Genomic DNA, 20985 nt, shown 5'->3' with positions numbered 1-20985 from the left:
AAAACAAGAGACCCTAAAGCGTGTGGTGACTTTTCTGGAGGCTCATTGAAATGAATGGGGGAAAGTCACGTGAGAGGAGGCAATGCCTCCATCGCACTATAATTGGATATGATTGGATGTGATTGGTTCCTGCGATAAATCGGAAGTCGTGGCCTAATGGTTAGAGAGTCGGACTCGTAATCCAAAGGTTGCGGGTTCGAGTCCCCGGCCGGCAGGGGTTGTAGGTGGGGGGAGTGAATGTCCAGCGCTCTCTCCACCCTCAATACCACGACTGAGGTGCCCTTGAGCAAGGCACCGAACCCCCAACTGCTCCCCGGGCGCTGCAGCATAAATGGCTGCCCACTGCTCCGGGTGTATGTTCACGGTGTGTGTGTGTTCACTGCTGTGTGTGTGCACGTTGAATGGGTTAAATGCAGAGCACGAATTCCGAGTATGGGTCAACATACTTGGCAGTATGTCACTTCACTTCACTTCACTTCACATAAATCCCGCCTCTTGTTTTCGTGCGAACTCTCGCCTGAATGAAGAAAATGTGATTGAATAATTATAAAGCAAGTAAACAACTCTCCAGCTTAGATACCACTGCTCACGTCAAAATAAAACTTGAAATGGTCTGAAAACGTGATGACTCAGTTTTGATTGAGCATTCAGTGTGATGAAATGAAAGATATATCTTCGTGTCTGTGGCAGTGTTTACGTTGCTTTTATGACGATGATGACCCGAAAATAAGTTGACTATTAAAAAGAACAGCTGAACATCAGTTCACAAATAAAAAATATTGGTAACACTTTACAATAAGGTGTCATTTAATATAACATGAACAAACAATGAACATTTATGACAGTATTTAGCCTATTAATCTTTGTTTACATTAGTTAATACAAATACAGTTCATTATTAGTTCATATTAGTTCACAATGCACAAACTAATGATAACAAACAACTTTTAATAATGCATTAGTAAATGTTGAAATTCATATTAAGATTAATAAATGCTATATACATAGGCTATTGTTTATTCTTAGTTTATGTTAACTAAAGTAGTTAACTAATGTTAACTAATGAAACCTTATTGTTTCCAGAATATTGTTCGAATTGTTACTGCCTTTAGTTATTATTCTGGAATAAATCTAAAAATGCATAAAAACACTATGAAATGTATAATTAGTATTAAAAAGTTTAAATAAAATACAAAATATAAATATATTTGTTTTATTTTTTTATGTAATATTTATTTACCCAGGAAAATGTGACAACATTAAGTGTAACAGACACACACACAAAACTGCCTCCTCATTTTAAAACACCACCGCACGCCACCTACCTTGATTTCAGGACTTGAAAACGAAAAAAACAAAAAAGTCAATCGGTTCACTCAGAGAAGAATCGATATTTTAACGTTTCCGTTCCTGCGTTCCTCTGTATTATTACCGTTCCGAAACCGGTTCGAGTAGAAAAAATAACGGTTAATAACGTTATTTTTTAAATCGTCTTTGCCTATATTAATAATAATAAAGTACAGTGTTTTCTTTACACCAAAAAAACAAAACAAAGAGATGCTATCTAAACCCGCTGCGCTTAGTCACAGCATCATCTTTTCTAGATTTTTAAATTTCTAAATGTAGGCTACTTAAGAAAAATTAAAAATAAATCTATTAATGCTTTAAAGACATTAAAGTATTTTTTAAAGATATATTTAAAAATGCTGCATTGTTAAAACAACGCTACTTGTATAAAATTGCGTTTTGAGAAAAAAACAAACAAAGGCTAAGCCGCATCGCATTGTATTAGGTATCCGATTCAATGATCTATGCTAAGCTAAAATAAAAGTGCTACCGCCAGACCCAGAGATCAGCTGAATGGATTGAAAAACGCTAAATCTCAAGTATTTAACTCTAGAGGAGTGGTAAAATGAGCCTATTTCCAAAAAAAGTGGAGTGTTCCTTTAAATGGAATGATAAAATAACGTTATTAACCGGTTAATGGCCATTTCAAATTTTCAATTCTGTTCGGAACTATAAAATTTGATTTTGTTTTTGTTTTTGTTTCTGTTCCAGTCAAAATTTTGTTCGTTTTCCTTGAACCGGTTCAGAGACCTGCTTGATATGAAAGTTAAATCTGAGTATATTTTACTCAAAGGCCTTGTTACCGTGTTTTTGAAAAGCATGAAAGTTTACCCGTGTTCATCAATTCACTGCAAAATCATCACAGTTGTTTTCCCCCTCTTCCAGGCACCTTTCGGTCTCTTTTTTTTTTGGACATTAATGCATCTACAAGGTCCCGCTGCACCGCACCTTCTGATTTTCCCCATTAAATAATCAAACCTCCTTTGAGAGCGTTGTCTTTGTAGTCTCTCTTCAGGCAGGAAACAACACGGAGAGTAAAGGGGGATTTCTAACTCTGCAAAAAGTTGACGTGAACTCTTGTAAACCATCATGAATGTGCACATCAGCCTGATGGTTATTTTCCTGAGTGACTGGTGTTTGTGTGCGACTCGAGTGAATGAAACGTTGTGAAAGAAAGCAAATCTGTGTCACTCTTGATGAGCTCAAGCTACATTATAGCTATGTCATCTTTGAAACAGTTTCTCATTAATTCCTAAAGTTCTGTGTGTAGAAACGAGGGGAAAATTGACTTTGAAGTTGTGTGGAGCGTCTCAGGAGACCTGGAGGCCTCAGGCTGGACTTAGCCAGTGATGAGGAAGATGTTGCTTTGAAAGGGAGTCGTTTTGCTCTCCGCTCATGTTCAGCTATCACATGATAAAGAAAATATAACTTGCTCTAATGTTTGGTGGGTCATGATACAGTGACTGCATTTGATTACACATTCTTTAGACAAAATTCAGATTCATACCCTGAATATTTGCAACATATCAATGTAATACTGAATACTGTAATACAGTAACATGCTTTATGTTGTAATTTTGTTATTATAATTATGAATTACAGTTTGTAGTTGACACAATGAGTTGATATATTGATATGTTACTTTTTATATTTTTGCAGTTTAATGAATTATACTCTTACTGACATTGGGGCAAAAGGATATGTTTATATGTTAGAATTTTTTATTAAATATATATTTGCTGTTTAATCAATCATACTCTTACAGCAATTGGGACATCAATATTTAAATATCAATATTTACAACGAACATGTACTTTTTATTTCTAGGGCAACGTATTTATTAAGAAACTATTAAGAAATTGATTTTTTTTTTAAATTAAGAAATATTCACTGGATCAAAGAGTGTAACAGCTATCAACTATCTCCAGTTTCCGTTATAATATAGTATTTATGTGTATGAAGTGTACTCTGGTTTTGCTAGAGTGTTATAATTATATCAGTAAATATCTATCTATCCATCTATCTATCCCTTACAACTTGAAAAATATGTAAGTATTCAAAGTCTATTAAGCATATACAACATTAAAACTCAAAATTAGTTTGAGACATTCAGGTGAACCAACAACATATTAATGCACTTTCCTTTTCTAGTTTTAATTCTTCAAGTGTATATACAAATATAGTTTTGTACCTGAATATTTTCAACACAACAACTTCTAAAAAGGTAAAAAAAAGTTAAAATGTTATCATTGGAATCCCCCTTCCAACAGAGAGAGAGAGAAAGAGGCATTACTGTATGGCCTTGAGCTAGTGTGTTGTCAGTGTGCAATTCCGTGTCATCGATTTGTACTGTCATTTAATACTTTTAATGTAATTTTTGTGTTTTGCTTCAATATGTGTTGTAGACAAGGCCATCGCGAGCGGTTCATCTTATATAGGGGTCTGTAGCAGGTCTTGTTCTTAAACAGCTTTAAAGCACAAATCCCCTTTACAAACAAGGAATACAGCTTGGGACGTTCCACTTTCTTTTGGGGGAACACTGGTTCGCTAAAACGTTATTAACACGTAATCTTAATGTATGTAGACCAACATTTAAACATCGTATTATATAATTACATTTTTAACAACAGGATCTTGTGAAAATATGAGAAACTAAAATATCAGCATTTAAATGGATTTTACTCATGCTTAACAAAACCCTATTCGGAAGTTGGTATCTTCCACTCGCCAGCTGATCGGCCTCGACTCCCGGTGCGGTCCGTCGGACTGTACGCGGCCGTTAATTTCTTGATTTTTGTCTAAATTACGTCGAATTCATAGTAACGGCCGCTCGTGTCCTCATCCTTCACTTCTTACGCTGCGTTTTCAGCTCGGGGATTTCGTTGTAAAGCACTTTTGATTAAACGTCGAGCCGAGGAATTCCCGCACAAGCACTAGGCCGCGAGCGGATCCCCGGTGTTTCCTGCAGAAACCTGCCGCCTTCACATCGCCACCATGGGGGACACAGGAAGCGAGCGCAGCAAGCCGCCTAGTATTCCTCCCCGCTGCCCGTGTGGATTTTGGGGGTAAGACGATTCATTTTACACGTGAGTGTACCTGTGCGCCGAATTTGATGCGGAAAAGGCGATAAATGTGAATGAAATGTGTAGTGTTTGTTGTTCATTGTTGTAGGCCGGTGAATGGGGGTGGGGAACAACCACTCCTGTTTTTCACATCCACAGCTGCTGTTTCCCCTCGAATACACACATAAAACACACACATCCATGAAACACACATTACAATTAAAAATCCAGGCACATCAATAGCAGATTTGGGCGATTTAGGGGTTTTTAACGAGCCTTGTGAGCTGGACTGACAGATCATATCACATCACTCATGTCACAATCATTGGCTGTGTTTGAAAACCTTATCTAGGTAGGGTTTTTGGCATTATAGATTGTAAAATGTGTGTGTGTTTGTATTGAAAAAGCGTCTTGAACTTGACGCTGTTGGCATCATAGGCGTTTGCAGGATTTTTTGGCATCAAAGTGGACGTCGTTTTTTGTTATAACAAAACATTCATTGCCAGCATTAGAGGGTGCATCAATTTTTGGCTGTATTCAAAATCTAGTTTCCTGCTTACCTAGACAACATTTTGAGCATCAAAGGTGGCATAATTTTTGGATTGTAACCTAGTAAGCTGTCTACCTAGACGAGCTTTTTAGGGCATCACAGGTGACATTGTGCTGTCTCTTTAAAAAAAAAAAAGTATCTTGCTTCCTTGATGCTATGGACCCCGAATGTGATCATCATTATTTGAGGGACCCTCATCCTACAATTAAAAAGGCAGCTATGTGTTTTATGTAAAAGATCCCATTTATGCAGTGAAAAAATTATAAAAAAATTATTTTTATTGTTTAAATTTGGAAAATATTTAGTTTCTATTGCATTACAATGTTACACATTTTTTCCTACTGTATTCATTTTTTATTTTTTTGTAAGTATTAAATCAATTATTAATTCATATTTAAAAATATATTTTTTATTATTATTTATTCAGATTGTTTTCCATGGACCCCTATCACTTCCTTGTGCCCTCTTTGCCCCAGTTTGAAAACTCTTGTCCTAGACAACATTTTGGATTTTATTTTGACATAGACAGCATTTTGGGCCATGTAGTTGCTTACATCAGGTTTTGGCATCGAGGATAACACTTAAGTGCTGTGTGTCAAAACCTATTTGGTGACCTATCTATAAGCATATTGATCATTTGATACACACCTCCGATGACTTGAAATGCTGTCTAGGTAGACACCTCCCTGGGTTTTGAGACACAGCCATGAAAGGCTAATGACAGATTGACTTTTTCTTGAGTGACACATCAATCAGGGCTCTTCTTCGAGCACGTGTCAGGCTCACAGGTGCCGTCATTTGACACTCCTTGCTGTCTGTGCTCTGAACAAATGCATCAGATTTGAACAAGACCAAGACATACCTCTGACAGGTGATCATTCAACAGCCTTTATCTAGCCATTTTTCCATTTGCTTTCATTAAAAAACAAACAAAAAAAAATGATATAGTGATGGTTGGATCAAATGCTGATGATACACCAGTGATTATATGTTTCATGGCTCGTGTATCAGGTAATTTAATCACATAAAGCCCCTCTCACTTTACCCGTGACTAAGCTATTATAAAATTTTAAAAGGCTCAACTTGCTGTTTTGTGTAAATTAGATTGTAGATCTATTGATGGTGTCCTTGATTTGTTAGGTCAGGGTTTCACAAATAGGCATTTAGGGAACTGAATGTAATAGAAATGTCTACTAATTCTACATACATATTTTCAAAATAGACTAATCATTGGTAGATCCGGCACATTTATCAACTTGTCCTCCAAAACCCAATTAGAAGCCCATTGTGGTCCATCCAGTCCAACAGCGCAAGCTTCACTGAACCAATGTTGTGAGTTTGGGATGGGACTACCTGTTTGAAGACCTGTCATTTTTTTGCGATTCTATTTGGTGCTGCTAGTGGCGGAAAATGGCAAAATGCAATGTCATGTTTCATTCCAGCTAATGTGAGAATAAAATCTATTCGGTGTTTACCATTTCATAAACTGTTTTACTGGAAATCTTACTTTTCACAGAAATCTACAATGCATTCATGTTAGGTTCTGTTAAGATGAAGTTTGAGTAAAAAGAAGTAATAGCAATAGTATATTAATGACCCAGTCGAGTGCTGTCATTGTCATTTGTTCAGAAGCATTTTCTGGACTGAAGTCAAGGTTTACTTGAAGGTGTGTGTGAGTGTACATAGGTGTGTGTATTTTAGTAGATAAATGTGATGACACATGATGAATAATCTACAAATTGGTCTCTTCATCATCATTATGCTCACTGTAGTCATTTTCAGCTCTCTTCTTTAAATGTGTCATGTTTGTGTGACTGAAAGACTCAAATAGATTATAGCAGTGGTTTATTTTGGACTCTTTATTCAAGTGACACAGTTGCTGTCATTGAAGATGAACATGAGATTTGAAACTGGACGTTAACATAGCACATCATATCTGGCTTTTGATGGCTGTGTATCCTGAAGATTTAAACCACAGGCCATCTCTATTTTGATTCTTTGACTGTTTTTCCCATTCAGACTCAGACTTTAATAGACTGACTGGTTTACTTTGTGCAGAGATATAAGAAATGAGACAGTAAATGTCCTAAAAGGTGTTTTTAGTTTCACTGTGGTTTTTATTTTAAAATAACTGCAAGTGCCAAAGAAACCACAATTTTAGGTATGATAAAAGTCCACTTGACATGTAGTAGTTTTATGTGATAAAGAGGCCAAGATGTCAATATTTGTATTATTCGGCATCATACAGTTTGGGAATGACATGATCATAGTTTCATAATTTGTAAAGTTCGATTCATTTCTCCTTCAGTTAAAGCTGCCCATTTGTTTGTGTTATTGCTTTCGTCTTTGTTTACTATGCAAAAACTATCTGGTAGTTGTTGTTTTATGGTTTTTGGTGTATTGGTGCACATAAATGACAATGATTAAACAGCATTCTTGTGATTGTTTAGTATAAAACTGTGCAACTTTTACTCTATTTCAGCATTATTAGTGTACAAATGGTGTTATAATACCTGTTGGGTCAGAATTGTTAAAAAATGATTTAATTCTAGGCCAAATTCATGTTATAGTTTTAAATGTGTTAAGTCAATCACCCAACCGTATAAACAGTGAAGGGTTTTGTCTCTGTTTTCAAAATTTCCATATTACTCAGATGGTCAAATGAAGACCCACAGCCTGTGTTATATAAATAATTTTCTTATAAATGTCCTCCATGCTTTGTTTCTCTTGGTACTTTGCTGCACCAATATGAACATTTTCCTGTTTATATCTGGTTTTAGCTTTAATTTGAATGGTCTAATGTGGACTAAATTGTAGTTTACTTTAAATACTAATGGCATCTGATGTCAGTGGTCTTGTTTTTCATCAAAATCTGAAGTATAGGCCTATATTTGTTATCCCTGGCATGCTTTTGTAAGTTAGTTATTTTGATTGGGCAAAACATAAAACCTAGTAAACCGATACTTGATGGAAAGGTTTCGGCTAAACTGTTGCATGTGTAAAAGCCGTCTCAAAACGTGAGTGGTTCTTCCCTCAACCTTGTGTAGACTTGCCCAACTGGTGTTGAATGACACAAGCAAATGTGGCTATGTTTTGATAACCAATGTCAAGAAAAATTGTGCACGCCTACTTCAATTGTAAAACAACAGCACATCCTCACTAACATGTCAAGATTAAACCAACGGCTATGAAGTATCTGATGGGAAGTCACGTGAGGAAACTCAGCCCATCTTTAGTGCATGTTATCTGAAAATGTGGTTAACTTTTAGATGGTGTACAAGTAACGACAATAGTTAAGAAACAAAACCGGTTGCTGTGTTGATTCAAATCTTTTATTAAAAGGGTAGTTCAACCCAAAAAAGGACAGTTATGTCATAATTTACTCACCCTCAAATTGTTCCAAACCCTATTTGAGTTTCTTTCTTCTGTTGAACATAAAAGAAGATATTTTGAAAAATGTGTTTAACCAATGCTGGTCCCCATTAACCTCCATATGATGGAAAAAATACAATGAAAGTCAATGGGGACCGTTAACTATTTGGTTACATTGTTTTTTTCTTATGTTTGTGATGACAGAATTTTCGTTTTTGGGTTAACTATCCCTTTAAGGTAATTTTATGTCATGCTAACACTGTCAAATTATAAAAATTTTCATGGAAAATTGATTAAATAAAATAATGTTTATTTATGGATGATCTAATGAATTAAATATGTAATTTCACTTGATCGTATTTAAGTTTTTGTTTAGATCTATATGGATGCAAACCAGAAGATCAAATGATTCGTAACAAAAATGTCTGGTATAAAAGTTATATCTATAGACATTTCTCTGTTTGCGTAGATAGAGGATGCTACAGTTCAGAGGGGCTGAAGTGTGAAGGGCAGCAGTGGCGTTTCATTTTTCATCCCATTTCCGAACTTCCATCTGGCATCTTCCATTTTAACACCTGTTAGCACGTCGGTCTTCTCATTTTCAAGCATGCATTATCTTTTGGGAGCTGGTGCGGGCAGGGAATAAGTGTGGATAGTGAGATCATCTGTTGTGTTTGGATGCGCCATCCCCTGCGATTCCCACAGAATACTCTCATTATTTCTAAAGAAAGCCTTCACCATTTCAATGTTGCTATAATTTTCTATTCAAGGTAAGTGCAGTAATATCAGTCCTTGAACAGCAGCTACTTTTTAAAACCTGTAACATTCTTGATGCTTGCTGAGACTCTGTAGTAGATGTTGATCTATGCACATAGAGACTACACATATTATTAATCATTTAATATTTGGGGTTTTAAGTTCCTAACCATATGTTGAATGTGGTGAGAAAAGACTGTTTCATGAAATAATACAAAGCTAGTTATTTTAAAGGAGTATTTCACTCAAAAATAAAAAATTACTCACCTTTATGTTCTTCCAAACCTGTTGAAGTTTCTTTCTGCTTTTGAACACAGAAGAAGATATTTTTAAGTATGTTAGTAACCAAACAGTTGCTGGTAGCCATTGACTTCCATAGCAACCCCCCCCCCCCCCCCCCCCCCCCCCCTCCACCTTATTTTTCCCGTAAGAATGGGCGCAGCCTTTTGTAAATTTCATGTGTTTGGCATCCGGTGTCAACCGCTTCCAACTATTTTTAGCTGTACAACACAGCTCGTTTTGCTACTTGATATTGCCAACTGGTGTGTCTTACCATATTATTTTAATCTATTATCTTTATGATAAACAAACTGGTTTGTAGTGCAAACAGTTTTCGCGTTTACTGCACGTTGTTATTCTTCTTATTTCCCTACAGCGGCTAATGAACCGGAAGTCTTGCACATTCACAGAAAACGGCTTACTTCCACATTGAAAAATAAGGTAAAAAAATAGGGTTGGTGATAGCGCAGTGGATAAGACACATGCCTTTGGTGTGAGAGACCCGGGTTCGAATCCACTATGAGACACCAATGTGTCCCTGAGCAAGACACTTAACCCCTAGTTGCTCCAGAGGCGTGTGACCTCTGACATATATAGCAATTGTAAGTCGCTTTGGATAAAAGCGTCAGTTAAATGAATAAATGTAAATGTAAATGGATAGAAGTAAGTGGCTACCAGCAACTGTTTGGCTACCAACATTCTGTTCAACAAGAGATAGATACTTTTTAGAACAATTTGAGGTTAAATGATGACAGAATTTTCAGTTTTGGGTGAACTATTCCTATCAATCAGTCTAAAAGACTCCCGAATTTGAGTTGCTTTTTGAAAGCATTTGAGACTTCGCTGAGAGTGATAGCACATATTACATCATCTTTTGAAGATACACATTTGTTGTTTTTGTAGATAAAGTTTTTTTTTTTTTTTTAAATGAATTAAAACTTACAATAAAATGTTAATGTTGTTTTGTTTAGTATGTAGTTAGAGCCAATTATTGGCGGGTGGGTTCATTCTGTAGGAAGTATATCAATCACGTCTCTGAATTAGATTGTGTTATTGTGGTTATTTAGTAAAATGGCTTGATTAGTGGTGTGATGTGATTTGTTGAATATGCCACACACACAGTGACTCTTCAGAAGGTGGGCTGAGGTGTGTGTGCTCTGGAGTCTTGATTGGGCTGTTGCCTCTTTTCATAAGCCGTAATTGCAGGTGACATTTAACAGGAGATGTCAGATTAATCCGGAGAGAGATCGGTTTGATTGGCTCGGAGTCAGGAAGACCATGTGCGCACGTGCACACATACATTGATGCATTTCCTGAAAATATCTAAAAAGTTTGGCTGCACAATTTGTGTAAAATGTCATTTATGTTTTAGGTAAAGCGTGTGTGTGTTTTGTTTTATCCAACAGAAGTTGAATGTATTGCTAATGTTTTTTGTTATTTTTACAGTTATGTTATTTTTGAGATTTATTTTTATCAAGATGTATTAGATTTTATTTTATCATCTTGTCTTTTTGACATTGTTTTTTTGTTTTTCATGCAGTCATTTACAATTTGATTCATTTTACAAAGATTTTTTTATCTAAAAATATATGCATATTTTTTACTTTTATGCACTTTTATTTACAATTTTTACAATTAATATTGCAAACATAAGATACTTTTATCTATTGCAAAACAACTTTTTATGCAATCATTTATTCAATAGCTACATAATATAGTAGCAAGTGTCTTTTTTGTTACTACTAGCTATCATTATATAGCTTTAGTTATTGATAATCACCTTCTTAGATCATTAGCCAGCAAATTCTTGGTAAACATTGCAAGGGTAATGAAAGTCTCAAGTATGGAGTGTTGCTTTATTTAATCGATCCAAGTGGCTGCTCGAAATGAACTCATTCACTGATTCTTATGTTCGTTGCATTTCTTGATTTGATCGAAAGTTGAATTGAAGTGACGAGTTGAATTGGGTGAGTTGTTTACTCTGTAATTACTTGATTGTTCCACCAGTGTGATCTATTTGAGCTGATTTGTGGATGAGTTTCAGTAGGTGGGCATTATAGCATTGATCAGCCAGTCATAGTGCTCAGGAGGCACCTGATGTGTTTTGACAGATTTAACCATTTCAGCTTATTTCAAGGACAACCGCCATACATGTTACTCAATCAGCACTGTCAATTACACCTTTTTATTGCTCATACACACATGGCTACCCCTTCGGTGTGTTCATGTAGTGATGTGCTCGTCATGCTCATCTTCTTAATATGCATTATTCCTACCCACAATGCCCTACTCTCTCCCCATGCTTCCTTCCGTCTCCTTGATTGGGCGCTGATTATGATTGCTCTTGATTGTGCTGAAGAAGGTCTGTTGATGTTGTTTTCATTGCTAACCTGTGTCATTCTGAGAGAGAGTTTCGAGGCGCATGCAGGAAGTGCAATAGCTGTTTGCATGTGTGTAAATAAAGTGTTTGATATGTCACCACCCTCAGCCTGCAGGTAAAGAACAGTGAAGGGCTCTCCACTGAAGAGGCGTCTGAGGCTTTGTTCACACTGCAAACAATTCAGATTTGTTTTTCATATGTCCCCACTAAAATATCTCATTAAATAGGGATTGCTTTTGTGTAGAGTAATTTGATTGCAAGCCATAGTGTTGTTATTTGTGTGAGCTTATTGATCTTTTGAGGTCTTTTCAGTGAGTCAAATGAATCTATTCGGAATCATATTTCTGAATCCAATTCATTTATAAACATCTTTATCCATTAATCACAAACAACTGAAGGGTCATGCAGGAAATGCATTGAATAAAAGCATGGGAACCTTTTAATTTGTCTTTTTTTTTCTTCAAAATATTCAATATTGTATACAAATATAAAATATTCTATCATATATAAAAAAATATAAATATTAAAACTATTATTAAACTTTATATAAACTATTATTAAATAGTAAAATCCACAGAACACTAGGTTTTGCTGTGGTATTGAAATCTGTATCAAGAATCATGAAATATTATTAATATTGGCTGCAACTACTAATATTTTGGTGTCATGATGGTCATTTCATAATAGAGATGTGGTTTAGCCCTATACAGGTATTTCAAAGAATATCTCTGTCTTTTCTCTTACCAGGTCCAGCAAAACCATGAACCTTTGCTCTAAATGTTTTGCTGGTAAGTTTCTTTCATCACATGGTCTATATAATTCTGATTATTCTTGAATCAGTGTGTGTGGGAGACTCTCACACTCTCTCTGTTCTCTCCATCAGACATACAGAAGAAACAGCCAGACGAGGACTGCACTCCAGAGCCTGGCCCCAGCTCAAGCAATAGCCAATCAGCAGTTTTCTGTAATGAGACGAGCAGCAGCAGTAGCCAAACCCTGTCCTCCAAGCCAGCCAGCTCTGAAGAGCCCTCAACAGAAGCCACGCCTCTCCCTGCACAGGACGGTGAGGACACACAAATTCTAATAAGTCTTCTAATAACAGAGATGATATTTCAGCGCTCATTGCATTTAGTCTCAGGTGGGCTCCAATCATTTTAATATCACACAGCAGTCATAGAGAATGATAGACCACTGACACATAATACTGCAGATGAAAAAGATCCACGGGCATATTATAATGTGTTTGTTTATTAACTTTTGGGAATGTCAAATGCCAAAATATGACTTGAGGGCAACCAGAAAGTCTGAAACCTTAGCGATGTAGATTAGTGGTTCTCAAACAGTAGGTAAAACTCTGCTAAATAGCAATGCCAAGGTCATGGGTTTGATTTCCAGGGAATGCATGAACTGATAAATGCAATATACATCGCTTTGGACAAATGCATCTGCCAAATGCATAAATCTAAATCTTATCATTCTCTCTCTCTCCCAGAAGTCTCCAGTACAGACACAGCTCGCGGCACGCTATCCACTCCTACAAAACGACCCTGCGACTCAGGTACACCTCACCACCGCTCTTGTGTATGTGTGTGTCTGACAGCTTTTTATAGTCTAGCACATCACACCGCTGAGGAACTGAGTTGTAAATGTACAGCAGCATACAAATGTTGTTATAAAGACTCGAAGCAGCTGTTTGAAGGTAGTCAGGTGTTACAAGTTGCACAAAAGTTATCTTCATCTATAATGTTTTGTTGTAGCATTTGTCCTATTGTTTTTAGCAAACATAATTCAGTTAATTTAAAAATTCAGTTGTCAAAAATGTAATTTTTTGGAGACAATGTAGAAATGTGATATATCATTACTTCACACATTCCTTACCACCTGAAAGCTCTGGTTTAGACTGACTAACCAAGATCAGAGGGAGCAAAATCAATAGAGTTGAAGCTCTGGTTAAACCATGCTGCTGTCTAGTGTATTTGCAAACTTTCTGCTGCCTCTGACATTCCTTTGCAGTGGGTCCACATTATACCCACTTCCTAGGGCTGGGTGGTATGTGTGTGTGTGTGTGTGTCTGTGTGTATATGTATAATATAATTTTACATCCAAATCAGGTGAACGGTGTAGGAATTACAACAGTTTGCATATGTGCCTCCCACTTGTTAAGGGACCAAAAGTAATGGGACAGAATAATAATCATAAATCAAACTTTCACTTTTTAATACTTGGTTGCAAACCCTTTGCAGTCAATTACAGCCTGAAGTCTGGAAATTCCTCAGAATCTTCATTCTGAATATAAAATTTTTAATGAAAATCTTACAAACCTCTAACCAAACAGTTTACAGTAGCCATTTTCTTCCATAGTATGGGAAAATATATTATGGAAGTCAGTGGCTACCAGCAACTGTTTGGCTCTGAATATTTTCCAAAATGTCGTCTTTTGTGTTCAACAGTAGAAAGAAACTCCTACAGGTTTAGAACAAGTGGAGGATGAGTAAATCATAGCAAAATGTTTATTTTTGTGTGAATTATCCCTTTAAATGCTACTGTTAAATAGACCTGAAAAACTCATTAACTTATATATTCATAAACTCATATAAGGTCTTGCATACTGAGTGGCAACACCTTAGCAACCAACTAGCAACCAGTCAGAACCACCTTAGCATGCACCTTGCAAGGCCTACATCCTTTAAACCTCAAATGTGACCTGGACCACAAAACCAGTCTTAAGTCGCTGGGATATATTTGTAGCCAAAAATACATTGTCAAAATTATTCATTTTTCTTTTATGGCAAAAATTATTTGGATATTGAGTAAAGATCATGTTCCATGAAGATATTTTGTAAATGTCCTACAGTAAATATATTAAAACTTAATTTTTGATTAGTAATATGTATTGCTAAGAACTTCATTTGGACAGATTTAAAGGCAATTTTCTCAGTTTTTAGATTTTTTTTGCACCCTCAGATTCCAAATAGTTGTATCTCGGCCAAATATCGTCCTATCCTAACAAACAAACCACACATCAATGGAAAGCTTATTTATTCAAAATCTCAATTTAAAAAATTTACACTTATGACAGGGTCACAAATAGCGACGCACATGCAACTGCAAAACCATTGAAAAGTGCGTGTTTGTGTGTTCAGCCTCAGATTCGGAGAGTGAGTCATCTCCGGAGAAGCGTATTCGTGTGGGAGAGGCCTCATGTTCTGAAGATTCTCCACGAGTTCCCAAGCAGAAGAACCGTCGGCGGTGCCATCGCTGCCAAACCAAACTGGAGCTCGTACAACAGGAGCTGGGGTCCTGTCGCTGTGGTTAGTATGGGTGTCATCTTACGGCGTGTCGTCTGCGAGATGATGTGACAAAACTCTAATGCTTCCTGATTCGCATGCGTGAAGTCTGGACAGCTTTGTTGATGACAACGAAAGTTTTCTAGTTTTATCACATCACTAGTTCTGAGACGTGCAGAATTATGTAAATGATGGGCTTTCCGATTCTGCCGATTCCATGCAGGCTTGTTCATTCCTCACCTGACTGTTTGCAATTTCAGCGAGAACTTTTAGATCCCTACAGAACTAAAGGAGTATATTTAACCCCCCTCGGGCATTTAAATTTTAGACATTAACTGTAGGTAATGAAATAAAGGGAGCATTTAAACATAATTGCGCAGTTAACATCAGTCATCCTGGCTGTGCTAGTTATTTTTTGTCTTGTTTTGTTAAACTGAAGGTGGCATTGTAAGTCATCAGTCTAATGACAATTCCCACTGCTCTGCTAATACACTTATGGATCTGACTGTTCCCGTGACAGCTCGCATCTGAGTCATTATCCCGCCGGGGTTTATCTCAGACAGGACTCCTGCCGTTATTTGACGCCGAAAACTTTGCCGCATCTTCCTCCTAGGGTTCGTAAAATCTGTTTGGATGCAGTTTGGATGTACAGTAACGTATAATAACCTGCAGTCCAGTGAGTGAGTAAACTGAGTCAATGTAAAGTAATTGTTTACCTAAAAAAAATTACATTTGCTACAGATGTACTCGACCTCAGGCCATCCAAGATGTAGCTGAGTATGTTTCATCATCAGAAAATTGATCAGTGCAGTGAATGGATTCCGTCAGAATGAGAGCCCAAACAGCTGATAAAAACATCACAGTAATCCTCCAGCCCATCAGTTAACATTTTGAGAAGCGAAAAGCTGCATGAGAAACACATGTGTCATGAAGAAGTTTTTACTTCTGGCCATAATCCATAATGTCGCTTTCTCCAGTGAAATAGTCAACCCTCTCTCGTCTCCTCGCTTGGAAATCCACCGACATATTTGCATCTTGGATAACCCGAGTCATTTTTCAGTTAATTTTCATTTTTGGGTGAACTATTGCTTTAAATGTTTGACTGATTCAGACCTCTGCTAATCGAATTAATAAATTAATTAATACGAACTGCTTCATTTGAGCGAATCTCTCATGAATCAGGCAGCACATTATGCTTTGTTCATGGTTGCATGCAGTCAGTGAGAACAACGCCACGTTATGTTTTTCTTTCTCATCAGACAATTCAAAAGCTGACAGATCATTATAATATATATGCACATTCTTTTTTACCGTGTGGTTGCAGCTTCAGCGACGTGGCTCCTGAATAGCGCTACATGATGCACTGGTGTGTGCAGTGCCATGCAGCTCTTCTGTGGCTGCAGTAATTGAAACATTGTAAGCTTTTAATCATCTCTGACTCATTAAAAACACCATGTGTATTAATGAATATATTACACTGCTTAACGAGACTTTCTTCTTAATGAGGCTCTTAAGACAGAATGGATCGTCCTCCGTGTGCAGAGCTGATTTTTATTTACTTGGAAATGAGCTCAGATCAGAGATTTTACTCTAAGAAGTCAGCTTACTTTTTGCTTATCTATCCACCTTATTTTTCCCGTAAGAGTGGGCACGGCCATGAGGAAATTGTATAGGTCTAGCTTGTGGTCTCATTCGCATCCAGCTATTTTTAGCTTTACAAAACTGCTTGATATTGCAAACGCGTCTTTCCAAATAATTTTTATGTATTGTTTTAATTATGAACACACTGGTTTGTAGTGCAAACAGATTTACCATTTCTCGTTATTTCCCTATAGCGTCTAATGAACCGGAAGTCTCACCCATAGGCTTACTTCCGCGTTGAAGAATAAGGTGGATAGTGGTGTTTGCTAGCATATATATTACTCAACTTGGTCTAAAGAATTTGATGTCCAGTAAACTTATTTTTTAGCTACTAATGCAGCTAAGTTATGAACAAATATAAATGCACAACTTTTGTCATGCCAGTCAAACAGTTAAATTACTCTGAAATAAAAGCTAAAATTTGAAATTTGATCCCAGCATCATGCCAGTGAATTTTGCAAGCACCACTAAAATCTAGTTAGTTATATTAAAATGATCTCATCACAGTTTTTACACTCCCAACCTATGATTTTCTCATTTTTAGTTATAGTGGTGTTTGTCTGCATAGCTATTTCTCCGTGTGGTGTTAGGGATTTTAATGCTGCACATTGTGTCTGGCAGAATGCCCTTCTTTATTTTTCAAATTTTAAATTTTTTATTGTGTTTGTTTACCCTATTTATAAAATATTTAGCATTTTATATACACACATATATATATATATATGCAGATTTCAGATTATTTAGCTTCTAACACAGATTCTGAATACCCAAATTTTGTCATGCCAATAATACATTCGAACTGAAATTGATTTTGGAGAGAATAAATGACCAAAAAAGAGAGACCAGAGCTATATGTAGAGATTTGGGGTTATTTTATTGAATTTACATTTTTTAAAAACTTTATGTAAATTTAAAGGGGTCATGTGACGTTGCTAAAAAGAACATTATTTTGTGTATTTGGTGTAATGTAATGTGCTTATGCGGTTTAAGGTTAAAAAACACATTATTTTCCACATACTGAACATTATTGTTGCTCATCTCAGCCCCGCCTTTCTGAAACGTGTCGATTTTTACAAAGCTCATCGTTCTGAGAAGTGAGGCCTGCTCTGATTGACCAGCTATCCAGTGCGTTGTGATTGGCCGAATACCTCAAGCGTGAGCCCGAAATATTACGCCCCTCACCGTATTGTGATGCCGTGTCCCGGTGCAACAACACAAAAACGATAAAACCCATTATAAACGATTATAAATGTTGCATCCAGTGGGGACATAATTACTGATTATAATGACTTATACTGTCTTTTCACGCATCGCGCCATTGTAAACATTACCATGTCTGCAATTGTGATCGGAGAAATGACAAACAACAAGCACTACTCTACACTGCTCAAAACTCACGTTTGAATCGTCAGTAGCAGAAACGTACTTACAGGCTGTGAGTCAGAAGCGCCAGACTGTCCTTGCAAAGTTGGAATTGCTTTATAGAAACAGCCTTTGTGCAAGCCAGCACTGTAGGCTACTCTCCCAGGTTACGTTTGGCCGGTGTTTTGCAAATCTTCCCACACCGTGACGTAGACATTTGGGGACGTGGTTAAATGAGCCGTTTCGGGGGGGCGTGGAAGAGTCTTAACTTTTATAAAGAATATCTCTTTGGGTTTAAGACTTTAGTCTTCGCAACTTTAGGGATCTTATCTATGCACAAATAGCTTGTAACACTCCAAAGAGAAAGGAAAACTTGAAATCGCATCATATGACCCTTTAAAAAAACTAACAAAAAAAAACATTTATTTTATTTGTTTGATTTGAACTATTTATTAAACATTTTTAATTCTCACATTTGATGTTTTACTTCTAAATAATATGAATAGCACCCTGGTGGCAACTTGTGCTGACAACTTTTTTTATTTGTTTGTTTGCAAATTATTTATTAAATATTTTTGTTTTTCATTTCTCACGTTTTTCATCTCATTAAGCTGCAAGCAAATCTAGATGCGCAATTATTTTCATTCCAACACTAAATTAAAAACTGAAATTTGGAGAGGTAAAATAATGGCAAAAAAAGCATTAAATAGAATTGCACTGAAGGATGGCCTGAGCACTATTTAGCTTTAGGATATAGAGACTTGGAGGAGGCTCTATTTAATTGTTCCAGTTTGTAACCACCTCCTACAACTCATCTTGCCAGTGTTTCACTTCTTTTTACTTCAAAATGATCTGAGATCATTATAATCTCTGTGCCAGCTCTCTGGCGTTCGTTTAAAAAAGCCGACACTTCAGCAGGGTTAACGGTGACATAATAAGTGACTTTTCGGAGCCATTCCCGATGTCTCAAAGAGGCGGCGCGTGTGGGGAACAATACGTGCTCTCAAGCATGCTGTTAAAATTCGTTAAACGTGCCGTGCTATTAAAATCAACCTTGAGCAGATTATACAACACTTTCATCTCATTCTGATCGCTCTCCCTCTCTCTCTCGTTCTCAGGTTATGTGTTCTGCATGTTGCACCGGTTGCCGGAGCAACATGACTGTATGTTTGACCATCTGGGCCGTGGCCGAGAGGAAGCCGTGCTGAAGATGGTGAAACTGGACCGCAAGGTGGGCCGAACCTGCCAGCGCATCGGAGAGGAGTGCTCTTGAACGCCCCCCTGCACACACACACACACACACTCATGCGCAAACACACACACACACACACGTATCCACCGATCACACGACTCACTCACCTGTTAGTGGCATCTTTTTTCCTCCAACACATCTCAGAGGACCTACACCCCTGCTTGACCTCTGACTTGTGACCCCTCTCAGTAGCCTCGTGCTCATCACACACAGGCGACCCGCACAGCCTTAACTTTCTGTTATCTGTCCCTCCACACACCTCCAAACGCAGGTCAGACGAATTTGGCGGTCTGTACTTTGGAGAACTGCTCTCGTCTCAGAGGCTGCGATCGACTCCAGGGGAAACACATCGATCGATCGAGACCTCTGGGAACTTCTGCTCTGGACGTTCCGATGGCAGACACCGACCGAGGGAAGGGGGGGCGACCTGGATCGCACGAGTCACCCCATCCCGGGACAAAACGAAAAAGAAAGGCTGGCTCTGCCGCGGCCCGTGGGCTCGAGCCGTATCAGAGCCGTGGCCGTTTCACTGGTGTACACTCACACTCACATATGCACTTACAGCCGTGTTTTCAAACGCCGCTCGGCACGAGGGCCGAGGGGAAACCAGACGGTACCCTTCGGTTTGGGTTCGGTTGGGAAAGGGCCGCCCACAGCTCATCTGAGAACTAGTTCGTTCAGGTCTGAATAAACACACTCTGTAACCTCGTATGACTCCCATCAGTCCTAGCATCATGCACTCTGCCTCTTTTAAAGCAGCTGAAGATCTCAGTGGCTTTTTTTGCCCTTTTTTCTGTCTTTCTCTCTTTCATTCTCACTAGTTCCTGTACTTTCTCCTGCCTGCTCATGCTAACCTTTCTTTCTGTATTCTCTTGATGCGTTCTCTCTTTTTCTTTCTTTCTTTCTTTCTTTCTTTCCTTCCCTCCCTCACATGCATTGCGGAGGGATGTGTTCAGCTCTGGTGGGAACGAGGAAGGCAGAGTCTCAATTTACCTGCGCTTTTTTTTTGTTTGTTTCAAAATGTTTTTTTTTTTTTTTTTTTATTACTTTGACTGGTTTTCTGTTGAGATGTCGACATGGACAGAACTGAAGAAAAGAGATGAATATTGTGTATCTTAAGAAAAATCCTTATTTAACCTCCTTTGTGTTTCTGGTTAACTCTCACTCTAAGCATAGAGCTGCATTACTTTGCCCTTTTTAGGTTAACATAAAAAAAAAACATTAAAAAAACGAAGATATGGATAAGAGAAAATTCTGTAGCCTTTTTTGTTTTCTTGTTTTCCTTTTTTTCCTTTCCTCTTTTGCTGAAAAAGAATAAAACTGGATTAGAGGATGTGTGGTATGCTTTTCTTTTACTATATTAAGAGTGTTTTTCATTTACATACACAGAGTTTGTGCAAAAACATGTAGATTTAAACCGCTGCAGAATGAAATATGTGAAGAATTCATAAATATACTAATACGCTACCAAGTTTGGGGTCAATATAGGTCTTTTAATGTTTTGGAATGAAATATCTTATGCTCACTAAGGCTGCATTTATTGGATTCAAAATACAGTAAAAACAGTAATATTGTAAAATATTTTTACAATTTAAAATAACCGCTTTCTATTTTAATGTAATGTAAAATATAATTTATTGCTGTGATGCAATGCTGATTTTTTTAGCATCATTACTGCAGTCTTTAGTTACATGATG

The 20985-nt window shown here is 37.3% G+C and overlaps 1 protein-coding gene across 3 annotated transcripts; it reads left to right on the top strand.

Moving 5' to 3' along the window:
* The first annotated feature begins 3763 nt into the window (after positions 1-3763).
* LOC306884606 (AN1-type zinc finger protein 3 homolog) lies at positions 3764-20623 on the top strand. 3 transcript variants are annotated; one of them, XR_013785460.1, is made up of 7 exons: positions 4070-4412; positions 12494-12534; positions 12630-12809; positions 13239-13304; positions 14890-15057; positions 16358-16449; positions 19155-20616. XR_013785460.1 is itself a non-coding variant. In XM_079440606.1 (6 exons), exons 1-6 carry the CDS (start codon positions 4342-4344, stop codon positions 19307-19309), a joined length of 681 nt encoding a protein of 226 aa, XP_079296732.1. In that variant the 5' UTR covers positions 3764-4341; the 3' UTR covers positions 19310-20623. The 3 variants fall into 3 exon arrangements, 2 of the variants coding, with proteins under 2 accessions (XP_079296732.1, XP_079296733.1); XM_079440606.1 differs by lacking the exon at positions 16358-16449 and having other exon boundaries at positions 3764-4412; positions 19155-20623; XM_079440607.1 differs by lacking the exon at positions 16358-16449 and having other exon boundaries at positions 4053-4433; positions 19155-20623.
* The last annotated feature ends 362 nt before the right edge of the window (positions 20624-20985 follow it).

This window comes from Barbus barbus (genome assembly GCF_936440315.1).
Source record: "Barbus barbus genome assembly, chromosome: 18".
Lineage (NCBI taxonomy): Eukaryota > Metazoa > Chordata > Actinopteri > Cypriniformes > Cyprinidae > Barbus > Barbus barbus.
Note: the sequence above shows the minus strand (reverse complement) of the source record. Positions and strands in the feature narration are given on the sequence as shown.